At 45.3% G+C, this 16,139-nt stretch overlaps 2 protein-coding genes across 2 annotated transcripts in view; both read left to right on the forward strand.

Annotated features, from left to right (window-relative positions):
• LOC122935219 (rho-associated protein kinase 2-like) overlaps nt 1-8,023 on the forward strand; it is a 101,083-nt gene extending 93,060 nt beyond the window's left edge. Inside the window, exons 6-8 of the mRNA XM_044290984.1 lie at nt 2,977-3,246; nt 7,388-7,469; nt 7,989-8,023. Coding sequence (XP_044146919.1) covers nt 2,977-3,246; nt 7,388-7,469; nt 7,989-8,023 — 387 coding nt within the window. The remainder of the gene's footprint in view (nt 1-2,976; nt 3,247-7,387; nt 7,470-7,988) is intronic.
• LOC122933631 (rho-associated protein kinase 2-like) overlaps nt 7,393-16,139 on the forward strand; it is a 76,204-nt gene continuing 67,457 nt past the window's right edge. Inside the window, exons 1-4 of the mRNA XM_044288525.1 lie at nt 7,393-7,469; nt 8,080-8,180; nt 9,251-9,388; nt 11,957-12,217. Coding sequence (XP_044144460.1) covers nt 8,115-8,180; nt 9,251-9,388; nt 11,957-12,217 — 465 coding nt within the window. The 5' untranslated portion in view covers nt 7,393-7,469; nt 8,080-8,114. The remainder of the gene's footprint in view (nt 7,470-8,079; nt 8,181-9,250; nt 9,389-11,956; nt 12,218-16,139) is intronic.

Genomic DNA, 16,139 nt, shown 5'->3' on the forward strand with positions numbered 1-16,139 from the left:
GTGGTTGGAACCTTGAAGATCTGATGTTGGTGGCCTATTCTGAGGATCTGATATTGGTGGCCTATCCTGAGGATCTGATATTGGTGGCCTATCCTGAGGGGTCTGATATTGGTGGCCTATCCTGAGGGGTCTGATATTGGTGGCCTATCCTGAGGGGTCTGATATTGGTGGCCTATCCTGAGGGGTCCGATATTGGTGGCCTATCCTGAGGGGTCCGATATTGGTGGCCTATCCTGAGGGGTCCGATATTGGTGGCCTATCCTGAGGGGTCTGATATTGGTGGCCTATCCTGAGGGGTCTGATATTGGTGGCCTATCCTGAGGGGTCTGATATTGGTGGCCTATCCTGAGGGGTCTGATATTGGTGGCCTATCCTGAGGGGTCTGATATTGATGGCCTATCCTGAGGGGTCTGATATTGGTGGCCTATCCTGAGGGGTCTGATATTGGTGGCCTATCCTGAGGGGTCTGATATTGGTGGCCTATCCTGAGGGGTCTGATATTGGTGGCCTATCCTGAGGGGTCTGATATTGGTGGCCTATCCTGAGGGGTCTGATATTGGTGGCTTATCCTGAGGGGTCTGATATTGGTGGCTTAGCCTGAGGATGTCCTTCCTGCTGCAGCTCTCCCCCTGTTACTGCCACAGCTTCTAACAGAACATATGGCGAGTGGCAGTTGAAGATTTAAACTGAGCATGTTCGACCAGCTCAGTGAGACGGACAAAAATTATGGAAAAGTACAAACAGCAGGTGGCGCTATAAAGATATATTGCAGTATATAACATCAATTACAAAACTATTCTGATTCGGGGCTGGTTTTAAAAAAAAAATAGTAAAATATGTTTCATGAGACAACTCCTTAAAGGGGTTATTCAATCCTATCAACGGGTGGTCGTAACCATGGACACGAGCAGTGTATAATGTGATGGAAAAATGAATCCAGCCAGCAAAGGTTGCAATATGGACAATCACAATACAATACATTAGTAAGTGGCTTGTATTAACTTCCTCTACCTAATAAATGCATTTTTTTTGCTGTAGTGACACAACCCCTTTAACCCCTTTTTGCTGTGGTAATCTGCTTTCCTAACGGCAAAAACAGCTTCCCATTGATATCAATTTTTATTCCCCCTAGAGAAGTAGTATGTTATTCCTTTCAAGTATATTTTAGCTGCACTCCCCATTAAAGTCTGTGGTTAAGGGCTAAAAAAAAGCTAGTGGTATATGGTGTGTTTAGGGCACTTCCTCCGCCAGAAACACCCTGCTCACAGAGGCAGATCAACCTACTGATCTGCCCGTGGTTTTGCTCACACAGATATAAAAGCAGTGTGAACATAGCCTGAAGGACAAGGAGCAGAATCTGATCTGCAGGTCCCATCTTCTAGTTGCGGAGGCCTTACTGACGTTTCTTCCTCAGCCCTGACCTTTTCTAATGGTCCTACAGAAAGAACCTTCCTAGACCTCAATACATAACTAAGCATACCGGCGGCCCGATTCCTGGAATTCCTCCAGCCCGTATGAAGGGCATGTCAAAGTCTTGAGGACTGCCTTGACGGGCACTATCTGTACGTATGAGATTTAAAGGGACCTTCCATACATTTAACGTATGATCCTCCTTTCTGGCCGAGCACATCATGATTAATGGCTTTGCTGGAACATATTTGCCAACACATTTGTTTTCTGGTAATGTCTTTGTTCTGTTTGAAGTATGTTTCCTCTGATATCTATGTCTGGGTTATACCAAGTGTTAGGAGAATTAAAAGTGACAGTAAGTGAGTATCTGTGCGGGAAATTGTGTGCGGCCCTTCTCTACAGATGGGGAGCAGGTTCATTATTCCGCCTCTTATCAGTCCATGTGTTTACACTTATTCCCCTCCTATCTGGTGGTCTGCAACTCACTGCCGTCTATTTCGTGGACCGTACGCCCAGCTAGATGACCGTCTTATCTGTGGCGGGGCTCTCTTGTTTTTGCTGTCCCCTATGCAAGTATGGCTAGACTTCACCTGCCTTGTATTTGAATGCCCTAGCCAGGACACCCACTTGATGTCACCCCCTGTCAGGATCCTGTATATGACAATATGGAGGGATCCTCATGGGATTTATGATCATCCGAGGTTAGATAGCAATTTTTTTTGGCGGGAATTTTTCCTGCCGAAAGTGGATGGTCAAGGTGGCTAAAAATAGCCATTGTATCTAGGGTAGGGAAGGCGAGGCTTGATTGGCCAGTTACATGTCCTATCCTGGGATTGTTGCTGGGCCAGGAAGATTGGGTTCCCCAGCAACAGTAGGGCATTGGTTAATGGTCCTGAGTGTTTATGGCCAGAGGTGTATATAATTGTGGTGGCCGGCGGCTTTGTGCTGTCTGCCGGACCGCAATCTGGGGAGCTGTTGCCCGCCTGCCCTCCCTGTTAAAGTGGCCGTGACATACAAAACTTATTAGAATGTGGGATAAAGTCGCTTACTGTAAAGGGGCGAGTGCATGAGTTGATTATGGTATTTAGGCTGAGCTTATGGCTGGTCTAATCTGTGGTTTTAAAGTTATTCGGTTATCTATTGTGTAAGCTATTCTTTAATAAAGTTGGCCGTGGCCTAGTTTTAGCCATACACTTATGTGTCCACGTGTCTTATTATTAGTTTATAGTTAATGGTTTAAGCTATTTAATTGGAAGGTTATATGATCTATAATCCCATGGCACCCAGGGGACCCTCCGCTGTCCATAATAGTAAGCGTCTATTCTGGTTCCCTTTTTTATGTTGCTGTCTGATGATGTCACTGTGCCTTGTGTGTTCCGCAGTTATCCTTCCTCTTTTTTGTCTTTGTACTTTGGCCTGTTTATCTGGATGACTGTTCTGGTGGAGTTTTCAGTGTTTGGCCGGTGTCTCTAAGGACGACAATAACGCATGACATAGGTGGCCCAGACATAATGAGGAACCGCAGCCTGAAATGAGAACATAGACTACCCATGTGCCTTTAAACAGGTTTTAGGTTTTGGGGGCCCCGCCCTCCGCCAGTCTGGGGGAGCCGCCCTCCGCCAGTCTGGGGGAGCCGCCCTCCGCCAGTCTGGGGGAGCCGCCCTCCGCCAGTCTGGGGGAGCCGCCCTCCGCCAGTCTGGGGGAGCCGCCCTCCGCCAGTCTGGGGGAGCCGCCCTCCGCCAGTCTGGGGGAGCCGCCCTCCGCCAGTCTGGGGGAGCCGCCCTCCGCCAGTCTGGGGGAGCCGCCCTCCGCCAGTCTGGGGGCGCCGCCATAATTGTAAGTAGAGTAGAACTGAAAGGGTATATGTCAGCAAGCAATGCTTATCTCCCAGGCAGATTATTGGGAAGGTTATCGGGAACTAATGTTCCTGCGAACGCTTGTTCCCGACAATCTACCCGTGTAAATACCAATAGCGATCCCTCCTCCTCATACTGTAGAGGTGATCGCTGCATGTAAGTGTAAAACTTCACTTCCACTGAACGAGCAGCCGACTGTCGTGAAGGAAAGGTGCATTTACACGCGCTGAGCAGCAGCAGATTATCGGGAAGGAAGCGTTCCTTCCCGACATTCGGCTGCTCGTTCAGTGGAGTTGAAGTGTTACATTTACACACAGCCACCACCTCTACAGTATGAGACTGAGCGGTCTCTATTGCCATTGCTCGTCTTCATACAGCTGCACTGTTTCTTGGGAGTAGACCGCACGATCTGCTGCCCGGAAACGATGATCGACTTGCCTGCACAAACGACAGGATCACCTGATGAACACGCGTTTTGCTCGTTCGTCGGGTGATCAGCGGAATATTTACACGGGCAATTTGTCTGGGACGAGCGTTCACAGGAAAAAAAATCTGCCCGTCTAAGGGTACTTTCACACTTGCGTTAAACTTTTCCGGTATTGAGTTTCGTCCTAGGGGCTCAATACCGGAAAATAAACGCTTCAGTTTTATACTAATGCATTCTGAATGGAGAGCAATCCGTTCAGTATGCATCAGGATGTCTTCAGTTCAGTCACTGTACGTTTTTTGGACAGCGAAAATACCGCAGCATGCTGCAGTATTTTCTACGTCCAAAATTCCTGAACACTTGCCGGAATGCTGGATCCGACATTATATTACATTGAAATGCATTAATGCCAGATCCGGCCCCAAGTGTTCCGGAAAAACGGATCCGGTTTTGGAGTCTGTACATGCGGAGACCTTTTTTAAAAAAAGTGAAAAAGTTAAATACCGGATCCGTTTTTCCGGATGACAACCAGAGAGACGGATCCGGTATTGCAGTGCATTTGTGAGACTGATCTGCATTCGGATCGGTCTACAAATGGTATCCGTTTGCATACGGAACTGCCTGCCGGAATCCAGCAACGCAATTGTGAAAGTACCCTTAATCCACCTGAACGCTTCCTTCCCACCAATCTGCTGCTGCTCGGCGCCTGTAAATGCGCCTTTACTTCGTGGTGGGATCTCATTGGCGTAGACTTTCTAGACAATTACGTTTTCTGCAGCCTTAATAGGAATATAAATGCTCTAATCCTAAACCATCTTTTTGGTAAATCAGGTCTTCGGGGCACTCGTGTCGCACACGTGAGCTGCGTTTTTTAGTTGGTGTGATGAGTAAAGTGAATAGACGTGACATGCCGGCTGAGTCCTCCTGACTTTACTAATGGCTTTCCACAGGCTGTAGACTCTGATCTGTTTGTGTGTTTAGCAGCGCGCTCGGCCTGGGCTGTGAGTCGCCCACACGTCATTTGTTTGAACAGGACGATAATAGGAAGGGTCGGGGTTTACAGATCTGTCATAGTGCAGAGGAAGGAGAGCATGAAATCATTTTGGTGGCAGGTTTCCTGACATCTGGAGAAGAGACTGCCGGCTTCCTGCTTCCCCGCATATCTCCGTACCAGCACCATGCTATATAAAACTCCTCCGTCTTCCCTCCACCGCTCCATACTGCTTTTGTTCAAGGAGCAAATTGAATTGTGAAATGCTCTGGCGGTGGTTCTGGTCACAATGGTGTCATCTGCTTTTTGTGTTTACAGAAGCAAACACATATCTCTTTATGATCCAATTTTTGTGCCACCCGTTCACAAGCTTGCAAAACCTCTTAGGCCTCATGCACACTACCGTATCCGTTTTGAGGTCCACAAAACACGGATCCCTACCGTGTGCATGCCACCATTTTGTTATCAAAATTCGGTATAAATGTCCTATCCTATAGGACATGTATCTTTTCTGTGAGGCCGCGGAACCGATATATACGGATGCGGACAGGTGTCTTGTTCAATTATTTTGTGGCCCCAATCGAAATCAATGGGTCCATATTCGATCCACAAAAAATACAAATTGAGTGCATGAGGCCTTAAAGAGGTATTCTCTTCTCAGTCAATGGTGGCATATCGCTAGGAAATGCCCCCATTGCTTGATAGGTGCGGGTCACACCTCCTGGGACCCACACCTACATAGAGACTGGACCCCTGAAGATTGTGCAGGGTGCCCTCCGCCGCCGCCCTCCATTCATTTCTATGGGGCACTGGCTCTGCTATTTCCGTCTGCCCCATAGAAATGAATGGGAGCGGTGGCCACGCAAGTGTGGTGTGCTCCCATACATTTCTATGGGGAGCAGCGCTTATGGGTGGCCGGTCCTCGGGAAACCTTGGGTCCTCCAGCCACCACCTTCCTTGCTCCGTTCTGGGTGTAGGTGCAGATCCCAGAGGTGGCACCCGCACCTATCAGATAATGGGGGCATACCCTAGCAATATGCCCCCATTGTCTGAGATGGAAATACCCCTTTAAGCTTATGTTCACCTCCGCGCACTATTTTATCTGTGGATAACATTTAGTAACTACTGCCTTTGCTACAGTATGGACTGTAAGAAGGTACAAGGAATCATCGTGGATGATGGGTACGTGTCACCGAGGAGTAAGAAACGTTTTTTATGTGTCAGCAGCAGTTGCTGTTTGACACCTTGATATTTAGTATGGCTGTAATAGCTGATCCGGGACGCCTCTTACTGGGAGTAGTCAAAGTGCTGGGTGGGTGACTACTCCCCATGTTCCAGGCTGGGTTTTGCCAGGCATAAAAACCAGCCAGCACTGCCAGGTAGGGAGGATCGCCTCCGTCTGACAGTGGAGCTCAGTAGGTCTGTGTGCTGTGATCTGAGGGCTGTGTTGGGATCTGTGGCTTGAGCTGGGCTGAAGGGCTCAGACCCCAGTGAGGGCGAACAAGCCGCCTAACGCCTGCCTGTGGACTTGACATAGCAGAACTTCCAACAGGGTGTGAAGTAAGGGTACTTTTCACACTTGCAGCAGAGTATTCTGGCAGGCAGTTCCGTCGCTGGAACTGCCTGCCGGATCCAGAAATCCAGACGCAAACTGATGGCATTTGTCAGACGGATCCGGTTGCGGATCTGTCCAACAAATACATTGAAATACCGGATCTGTCTCTCCGGTATCATCTGGAAAAAACTGATCTGGTATTAATTTTTTTTTTGCATTTTTAAAGGTCTGCGGATGCACAGACTGGAAAGCTGGATCAGTTTTGCTGGAACAATGAATGACTGATCTGGCATTCCGGCAAGTGTTCGGTATTTTGGGCCGGAGAGAAAACTGCAGCATGCTGCGGTATTTTCTCTGTCCAAAAAACGTAAGGGGGACTGAACTGATGCATCCTGAATGGATTGCTCTCCATTCTGAATGCATTAGGATAAAACTGATCAGTTTTTTTCCGGTATTGAGCTCCTGTGGCAGAACTCAATACGGGAAAACAAAAACGCTAGTGTGAAAGTACCCTAACACCCAGGAGCAAAGTTGACTGTTTTGTATATGAACTTTTCATGTGTGTGAACTTGCGTTTTTGTTTTTTGCTTTCACGTGTGAATAAACACTGAACCAAGAACTTGTACTTTGCCTCTGTGCTGCACCCGGTAATCCTAACTACCAGAGCGAATCCCCAGAGGACCTACATATTGAATTCTCAGAGTTGCCACTTGGAATCAGTCAGCGCTCTGCTGACAGGCATGCCTCTTACCTCCTAGTTACCCTGCCTAATCCAAATCTTTTACATAGTTTTCTTGGGGTTTAGTTAAGAATTTATGGTTGAGAAAATAGGAAAAAAAGGAGAAATATATAAGCAAAATCGAGTGTTTCATTGACACCTTACCTGATCACTTTGGTTGTCTATGGACCAAAGTTTGAACTTGAAGGACTTGTCTATGTTTGCATGAAAGTGTTTGACTGTTACTGCACATTTATGACCAGGTTATCACGAAGCGTCAGCACTAGTTTCATAACTGTTGGACCATGGCCCTGGACTGTAATTCATAACAATCACTTTCTGTTAATTTTTTGACAAATGTTTGTTGTATTGTCGGCTATATATATGTCATTTATCATCATAGTAACTGGTCTTTTTTTTTTATTTCTAGGATGGACTCAACTCACTGGTTCTTGACCTCGACTTCCCTGCACTACGAAAGAACAAGAACATTGACAACTTCCTAAATAGATGTAAGAGTTCATGTATTAATCATAGTGGCTTCTATTTCTAATTATTATTATTTTTTTTATATAATTTTCATATAATTCCTAAGACACGGTTCATATCTGTATCATGGGATGCCAATATATTCAGAAGCCACAACATAGTGCCGGACCTGACCCACGTCAGATGCCACCAGCATCCAACGCAGATGAGGGCTCAGGGCTTCGTTACACACTACACTGCTCTACAATAGATGGTAATGACGTGATCCTGCCTACCATATGCCATCATGGCTGAGCAGCCTGATAGGAACCCTCACCCATGTGTAGTAGATGCAGGTGCCAGAGCGTAGTGTGTATTGAGACCCCGACCCCTCACCTTCCTAGGCAGCTCTGCAAGTGCAGGCAACCAGTCCTGCTCACATTCTAGGACAGGTTGCTGGTGGCCATTTTAAGTCATTCCTGGTGAACTCCTCTAATGAAGAGCAGAGTTTTCAGAGTAGAACAGGTGATTTTTAATTTTAATTTTTTTTTTTTAAATATTAGGTAGAAGTTCTGTTGTAGACCATCTTGTTGTATGACTGGTATTTTTTTTAAATTAAGTATAAGATTTGCATTATTTTTATTTTTTTTAAAGATGAAAAAGTTGTCAGCGATGTGCGACAACTACAGATGAAAGCAGAAGATTATGACATAGTAAAAGTCATTGGACGAGGGGCCTTTGGTGAAGTCCAACTGGTAAGAAATGGTATCCATTGTCTGAACTCAATGAGAATACCTTTAAATGACGGCCGTCTCATTTATGTTTGTGTTGTGCCATTTACACACAATACACCCCTACTGAATTTATCGGATGTGATGTAGTGTTGTGTCCCATTTGGCATTATGTGATTTCGTCTGCCCCGACCATTGAGGCTCTGGGCTTTTTCAGACAGAATCTGCCACAGATTCCGCACCAAGGAGCCGTTGGGGAGCTGCGTGAAATAAGCTTCCCGTTACCTTCAGTGGGCTGCCATAGTATGTGACTATGCCAAGAAAGAACACGTCGTGGCCATAAACTGCCGCTGCATGAATGGCATCGCCACCACTTTCTGAAAACAATGGGCGAGAGACCCTTCTCGTCTACCCGGCGGCTTTTTGGCATGGTGGCAAAAGAAAGCCAACATGTGAACAGCCCCTAATATGTGTAGGTTTTAATACTGGGTGGAGATAAAGGGGTGCAGGGTAAAAAAAATATATATTCACTGAAATCTATCTGTGTAGCGCCACCTGCTGTTTGTTCTTTTTCTAAATTCTTTGTCCTGCCCACTGAGATGGAAGCACATGCTCCGTTCCATCCTTCAACTGCCACCAGCTGTAGCAGCGATGACTCGCCCCTGATTTGCAGATTGAAATAAATGTAAGCAGAGCAATTTGAGCAATGAATGGGGAGATCTCTGGATCCATGTGAGGTACAGGGCTGGTTCTACATTTTTTAGAAAGAGACCGTCATGTACTGTGTGATATCTCGTAATTTTTTACATTACTCATGGTACAATCCCTTTAGCCCTGCCTGTTGGATCTTTGTTTCCTCGCAGTCTGGACCAGCTCAGGCCCCACAGATATTAGTATTTTCAGAAGCATTTGAAGCTTCCAGGATCTGCTCATAAATAATACGTATTGGTGAACAGGTCCTATGGTTTATGTGCGCCTAGTGGATGTCAGTACAAAGGATCCATCACCTATATAGATGTATTACATATATAATTTCTTTGTGTCAATAATTGGAGATGGGTTTTGATTTCTGTTTTCTTTTTAATATTTTATAGGTTCGGCACAAAAGTACGCAAAAGGTTTATGCAATGAAACTGTTAAGTAAATTTGAAATGATAAAAAGATCAGACTCTGCCTTTTTTTGGGAAGAAAGGGATATCATGGCCTTTGCAAACAGCCCGTGGGTAGTTCAGGTAATTTCACATTTTTATTTTATTTTACTTATTTTAATTTTTTTATTTTATCTTTTTTGCTTTTCTCTATTTCTTTTAATTTGATTTCTGCCATTTGTTGGGGGTTTTAGGTCTTAGAATTAACAGCTGATGCCAATAGTTCTGTAAAGGTCTGTCACCATGAGAATGCAGAACAATCTGCAGGCAGCATGTATATAGTCTGTGGGAAAAGATTCAGTAAAACTTTTAATTTATTCATTTGAATTCCTTCTTATTCTGGGCTTAGGACTCCAGTGGGCGGTTCTATCGGTGATTGGCTGTGAGGACCACCCACTGGACTCCTAAGAATTGGAATTTAAATCCAAGTTATATAGTTTTATCGAAAAAGTTCTAATATACTACTATATACTCTAATATCCTGTTATATTATTCAGTTAAATTCCTGCTCATTCTGGCTTAGGAGTCCAGTGGGTGGTCCTTACAGTCAGTCATTGATAGAACCGCCCACTGGACTCCCAGAATGAGCAGTATTTTAATTACTAAATTACAAGTTGTACTGAACCTTTTCCTGCAAAATGATATATCGGTCTGCTCAGCTCCTCCAGCTCTATAACATTATGCACTTTTAACATGACTGGTCCTCTTTAAGTGGTTGTCTTAACATGCTGGCGCATTGTGTAAATAAAGCCAGCGTCGGTGATCAGCTGGATGACTCATGGGGTAATTCTCTGTACTGGAGAATCGCTATGTAGTCCTTTCAGTGGTCACATGGGTTAAATTCATTGTGAAAACCAGTATGACCCATTCTTATAAAAACGAATGTCGCTCTGCTTTCCAGTGACCCAGAATCGCATGTGAATCTGGATTAAAGGGGTTCCTTCGCTTTGGACAATCCCAGCATGTTAGAGTCCCTGGCCAATACGGCTTGACAAACCTATTAGGTAGTTGTCAGTCCAGCATTCATTTGGCTGTCAGCCATCTTTCCTCATGCTTCATACATATGACTACTCAATTTCTGAACGGGAAGAGGGGAGAAAGCTGCTGTCAGCAATGGGCAGTTAAAGGGGCTCTCCAGGAATTAAGAAAATGAATATACTTAAATGTTACTTCATTATAAATACATTTCCAAATACCTTTCATAAGTTAGAATGGCTCATTTTTTCTAGAGAGCAATTATTAGGAGAAATAAAATGGCCGCCATCCTATTAGTGCACACAAAACCTGTCCTAATCGCACAGCAGGACAAGTTGCTTCACAACACTGATCTAAAGAGCTACCTCATCCTCCTCTCTGCTCTACTTGTCAGGGATTATGATCCTGAATATAGCTGATAAGATCTTCAGCTGAGTCTCTGTAGGAATGGAGTTCATGAGGAGACATGAAGTGCAAAGAGGAGGTGGGGATGTGGATAATGTGCAGCAGCACTTGTATGCAGTCTCCATTACTACAGTCTGTTCTGTCAATCCTCTCTGTACTTCATGTTTCCTCATGGACTCCGTTCCTAGAGAGATTCAGCTGAAGATCTTATGTGCATTTAGGATCCAAATCCCTGACAAGCAGATCAGAGAGGAGGATGTGGCAGCTCTTTAGCTCAGTGCTCTGAAGTAACTTGTCCTGCTGTGTGATTAGGACAGGTTTTGTGTGCACTACTGACATCTGTTGTTGTGAGAGAGTTGGGAGGCCCCCATATACATTAGATGGTCAGCCAGTGCCTCTAAAAACTGTGGATTGGGCTGACATTTATCTATTGCTTGTGGCCAGTTTAAGTGAATCATAAAGTGATCACCCCCCCCCCCCCCAATGATCTCCTGCAATTGTCTGGAGAAACCTGGCAATAAGTGTTCAGCTTTCAGTGTTTTTTTTTGTTTGTTTTTGGCGTTCTTTTTCATGCAGAATCTGTGCCAAAAAAATAAAAACACTTCTAAAAAGCCTACTATTCATTTCAAGAGGAGGCAAAACTTGCCTTTTTTCCATGCAGAAAAAACAGCATGAAAAAAAGAAGCAGCATGCTCTGCCTTGGCTTGGAATCTGCACTGATTCTCCTATTGAAATGAACGAGAAGCTGAAAAATGTGCCCAAAACCGCTCAAAATCATTCCGGATTCCACTCAGATTTTTTTTTTAAGCGTGTTTTCTAAATCCATCATGTGAACATATTTAGGATCCTTACCAGAAGTTTCTTCTATCAGAATTCTCTACCAGGGTATATGAAAATTGGTTTTCTAAACTGGACGGCCCCTTGAGTATTCATTCCGGTTAGTTTCGGCAGTCATTGCGTATTATTTATGAACTGGGAAGCTCAGGATTGACACCGCTTTAGATTCCTTCTAGATGGTTATAGGGAATTGTGGGAGAACAATGAATTTTAATAGTTTTGGCTCAGTTGACATTTTTTGTAGGACTTCTGTTTTTAATGGAACCTAAGATTCTGTGTCATATGATGGATCCGAACAGCACCCGGTGAACCCTAATGGGTTATAATGGAGCCTGTCGGAGATTTATGATTGCCATTTGCTAACCAATAAAGCCGCGCTGTGTGTACTGCACTATGGTATATGCCGGAGAGATGACCACATATTGAATGTTACAGCTGTCTTGTGCCTTCCAAGATGAGAAGTTCCTCTACATGGTGATGGAGTACATGCCTGGCGGAGACCTTGTAAACCTTATGAGCAACTACGATATGCCTGAGAAGTGGGCAAAATTCTACACTGCCGAAGTGGTCCTGGCCCTCGACGCCATTCACTCCATGGGCTTGATCCATCGAGACGTCAAACCAGACAATATGCTGCTGGACAAGAATGGCCACCTGAAGCTGGCGGACTTTGGCACATGCATGAAGATGGATGAAGTAAGTAAAAGAATGATGATGATGAAACAGCATCCAGATCTAATGCAGTAAATTATTATCTCGATCTATGGTAGTCTGTAGTTTTCAAGGTGTTAATGTCACTATCTCTGGTGGTGTAGGTCAGTGAAGGGGTTAATGTCAGTATACTTTGTGGTTTAGGGCACTGAGAGGGTTAAATACAGTGTTTCCGGTGGTCTAGAGCAGGGAAGCGGTTCATTATACATTATGCCCGGTGACCTAAGGAAGTTATTCAGTTTGTGTAAGGTTCCCTAGTGGTCTAGGTCAGAGAAGAGGTTAATTTATATAGTATCCTTGGAGGTCTAGGGCAGTAAAGGGGCTACTGTCAAGGTTTTGGCTATATATTGCTTTCTGTAGGTGACGGTTGGCGTTCGGGCTGTAAGTGCCCAGGCCGCTCTTGCTTCTTCTCACATAACCCCCTCCCCAGCCTGTTGCTTGGCCTGCCCTGTAAGCCTCTTACGTCATCCAGTGTACTGGCCGATGTCCCGCCCGCGCATGCGCACTGCATGGAATGATGCTGCTGCCCACAATGGTCATCACAGTGAGCATGCGCCGGCGGGATATTGGCCAGTACACTGGATGACGTAAGAGGCTTACAGGGCAGGCCAAGCAACAGGCTGGGGAGGGGTTATGTGAGAAGAAGCAAGAGCGGACTGGGCACTTACAGCCTGGACGCCGCCCCGGGGCTCTTGCGAGCCCTCATTTGGTGAACATCCAAACAAAAAGACAAAGGTACAATTTGACTGATCTATTCTATAGTTATGCTACAGCGCTATGTAAGTGGTCTATAAGGGAAAATTGTGGTGACAGACTCCCTTTAAAATCTAGTGCTTTAATTGGATATTCCTATTGTGCATATAAAAAAAGAAATGCATGGATAGGACAGATAGACTGGTTACTATAAGGCCTCATGCACACGACCGTATGTATTTTGCAGTCGGCAAAAAACGGATGCTGCGGTATTTTCTCCAGCCAAATACTGTAAGACATCCTGATGCATCCTTAACGGATTGCTTTCCATTCAGAATGCATTAGGATAAAACTGATCAGTTATTTTCTGGTATTGAGCCCCTAGGACGGAACTCTATGCCGGAAAAGAATAACGCTAGTGTGAGAGTACCCTTACTGCAGCGTGTCGCTCGGGCTGAGCTCAGCATCTCTCCGCCAGATCCCTTTACAATGGATGGATGTGCACTTAACAAGCTCGTTAGGTTTGGTTTTGTCTCCCAATTATAAATCTGCTGCCATTGGTCTGCGCTCGCGTCTTGCAACAGTTTGATGGCTGCTAATTGCCGGGTGGTTTCCTCATCTTTACATGCTGGGTGTAGAATCCCCCCACCCCCCTAGTGTCACAATGAAGGCTCAGTCTATGCACATTCCAGCCGCACAAGCCAGAGACCTGTATTAAATTCTTCCTGCAGCCGTCACCGCTTCCCGCTCCTGAGGGCTCGGCACTTTTTTTTAGGAACACAATGTGCCAGCCAGCGCTCCGGCTTACACGGATCTTGCCATATAGGAGCAGGGTATATGTGTGGAATGAGGCTGATTAATAGAATATCCGAGGGATTCTTTTTGGGATATTGAAATGTATTGCATTGCTGATAGCGCCAGCTAGTGGTTATGTCGTGGTATAGCACGGTCAGTTAATCCGGTGTTATTTCTGGAGTAGCTATTAATACTTTTTAATTGCTGTTTCTTTCTATATTGGCAGCATAGGCCAGCAGATCTTCCACCCTGATGGTGCGCTCACACGAGGCGCATGCGCTGCGGATCTTCCGCTGGATCTTGTTTTAGAACAGCAGCAGAGAGGATGAAGGGTTCATGTGCATCCGCGAAACAGCCAGCCCTATGATTGAAATGCCTGTTCTTGTCCGCGGGGCCACGGAACAAAAGCACGAATGCGGACAGCATACGGTATGCTGTCCACATCTTTTGTGGCCCCATTGAAATGAATGGGTCCACACCCGTTGCGCAAAATTTGCTAAATGGAATTGGACACTAATATACGGTTGTCTGATTGAGCCCTAAACCTCATTCACACAATGCGCGGGAATTCAAACTCCTTTCAAATTATGCTGCAGATTCACCATGGATTTAACCCTTTGCAATGCATAGGGTAAAAACCGCAACTAATTCAGATTGTTTCCACTGCATTTTCAGGATAGACCATCAGTATCAGATTGCTTGGGTCCGACACCCCCATCAGTCAGCAGTTTACCTTTTTGCTCTGTGGTGGACGGTGGTGGTAACTGCAACACTGGTCCCATTGAAGTGGATAGAAGCAGCGCTGCAGTTACCAGCTCTGTCCACTTCCCGTGTTGGAGTTACAAGGTAACAGCTGATCGGCCTGGTTTCAGACCCCTGCTGATGTGGTCAAGCAGAAATAATATTGGAGAATGCCAATCGGAGAAGAGCAAAGATGGTATTGTCTGCCTTAAACGGTCAAAAACGAGAACAATCTAAAATAGCACAGATCATATAGAACATGTGATCCTCGTGGTCCTCCGTAAGACCGTAGCTGAGGGTGAAAGAGCGCTTTGCTGGGAGTCTTATGTTCTCCTCCTCATACAGCCCGTTCTCCCTGGTCCAGAGGCTCCGCTGCCTCCAATGAGCATCGGGACCTGCATAGATGTTGCGAACTCTGACACCAATGCCTTATTCTCCATTAATACTAGGACCACCAGTGACAATTTCTTCCAGTATACTTATCGCATGTCACGATCGTTAGTAGGTTTTTATTTAAAAAAAATTTTTTATTTACACAGGCACGAGAATACAGGGCTAGACATGTCATCTAGGCAAGATGTCTAGCCCTGTCAATCAACGGGGAGTGCCCAGCTCAGAGGGCTGTTAGAAGAGTGGTGCTCTAAGGACTCAGTCCAAACCCTTGGTGCGCGAACCAGCTCATTTTCATATTGCTAAAAACACAAATATATCGGCAACGGTTCTACCTAACGATATAGCTAAGGTATTGTTTCAATCAGCACGATCAACCCTACTAGCCAGTATGGCTGGTTTAATAGGGTTAAACATGATGACAGATACTCTTTAAAGCCGATCACTGAAGGCTCCCAACAAGTGGACTCTTTATGATCAGCTCTTTGCCAAACGTGTTAAGTGAGGATTGATTAGCACAGAATCATTACTTTTTAATCTAAAAAGTGTGTATTGTCCAACCTTTTTAAAATGGATGAAAGCTGATTTCCGATTCACTGGCTGCAGAGACTCCTGGCGAAGAGCCGATTTTGCAAGTGGAATTTGTTGACAGCTGCTCATTTCTTCTGCAGTGGCCACTAGTGGGGAAATGTGGTACTACATGTGGCTATGTTAAACTATTACATGTACAGTCTGGGCTGTGCAGACCATAGCGAGAGACTTTGCTTGTTAGCAGGTGTGGCCCCAGAGGGGATCGTGAATGGAGGGTGTCCATATACCCTGATGTGAAAGTGGATGCCTAGTGAAACAGACCTTTCAATAAATCTAAAAATGAATGTCTCGCCATCAGTTATTTGAAGACATCTCGTGCACCTTTAGGTTATGTTTCGTAAATCAAATATTTGCCAGTGATAACCCTCATTAACCCTTTTTGGGCAGCGGTACACAGTATTAGGAAATGGAAATAATTGTTGCTTGCACAACCCAAACGTATAAATGTAGTTAAGTGCCATTTAACAAGGTGCTGAAGGCTTTTCCAGGAGCGGCGGGCTGTCCCACCGCATGTTTTCACTAGAGCCTGGCACTCGGTTTTATTGAGCGCTGGTCTGGCAGTGCCCTGAAGTAAGCCGGCGTTGTGGTTAGCTGTAGAAGATAAGCAGCGTATATCAGTTGCCTTAGGAAACAAAGGCATTTATTTAGCTGGGAGAACGTGTTCCAGTGTCAATATTCCCCGCACGAGCCTCTGGTA

The sequence above is a fragment of the Bufo gargarizans genome, chromosome 4 (genome assembly GCF_014858855.1).
Source record: "Bufo gargarizans isolate SCDJY-AF-19 chromosome 4, ASM1485885v1, whole genome shotgun sequence".
Taxonomy (NCBI): Eukaryota; Metazoa; Chordata; class Amphibia; order Anura; family Bufonidae; genus Bufo; species Bufo gargarizans.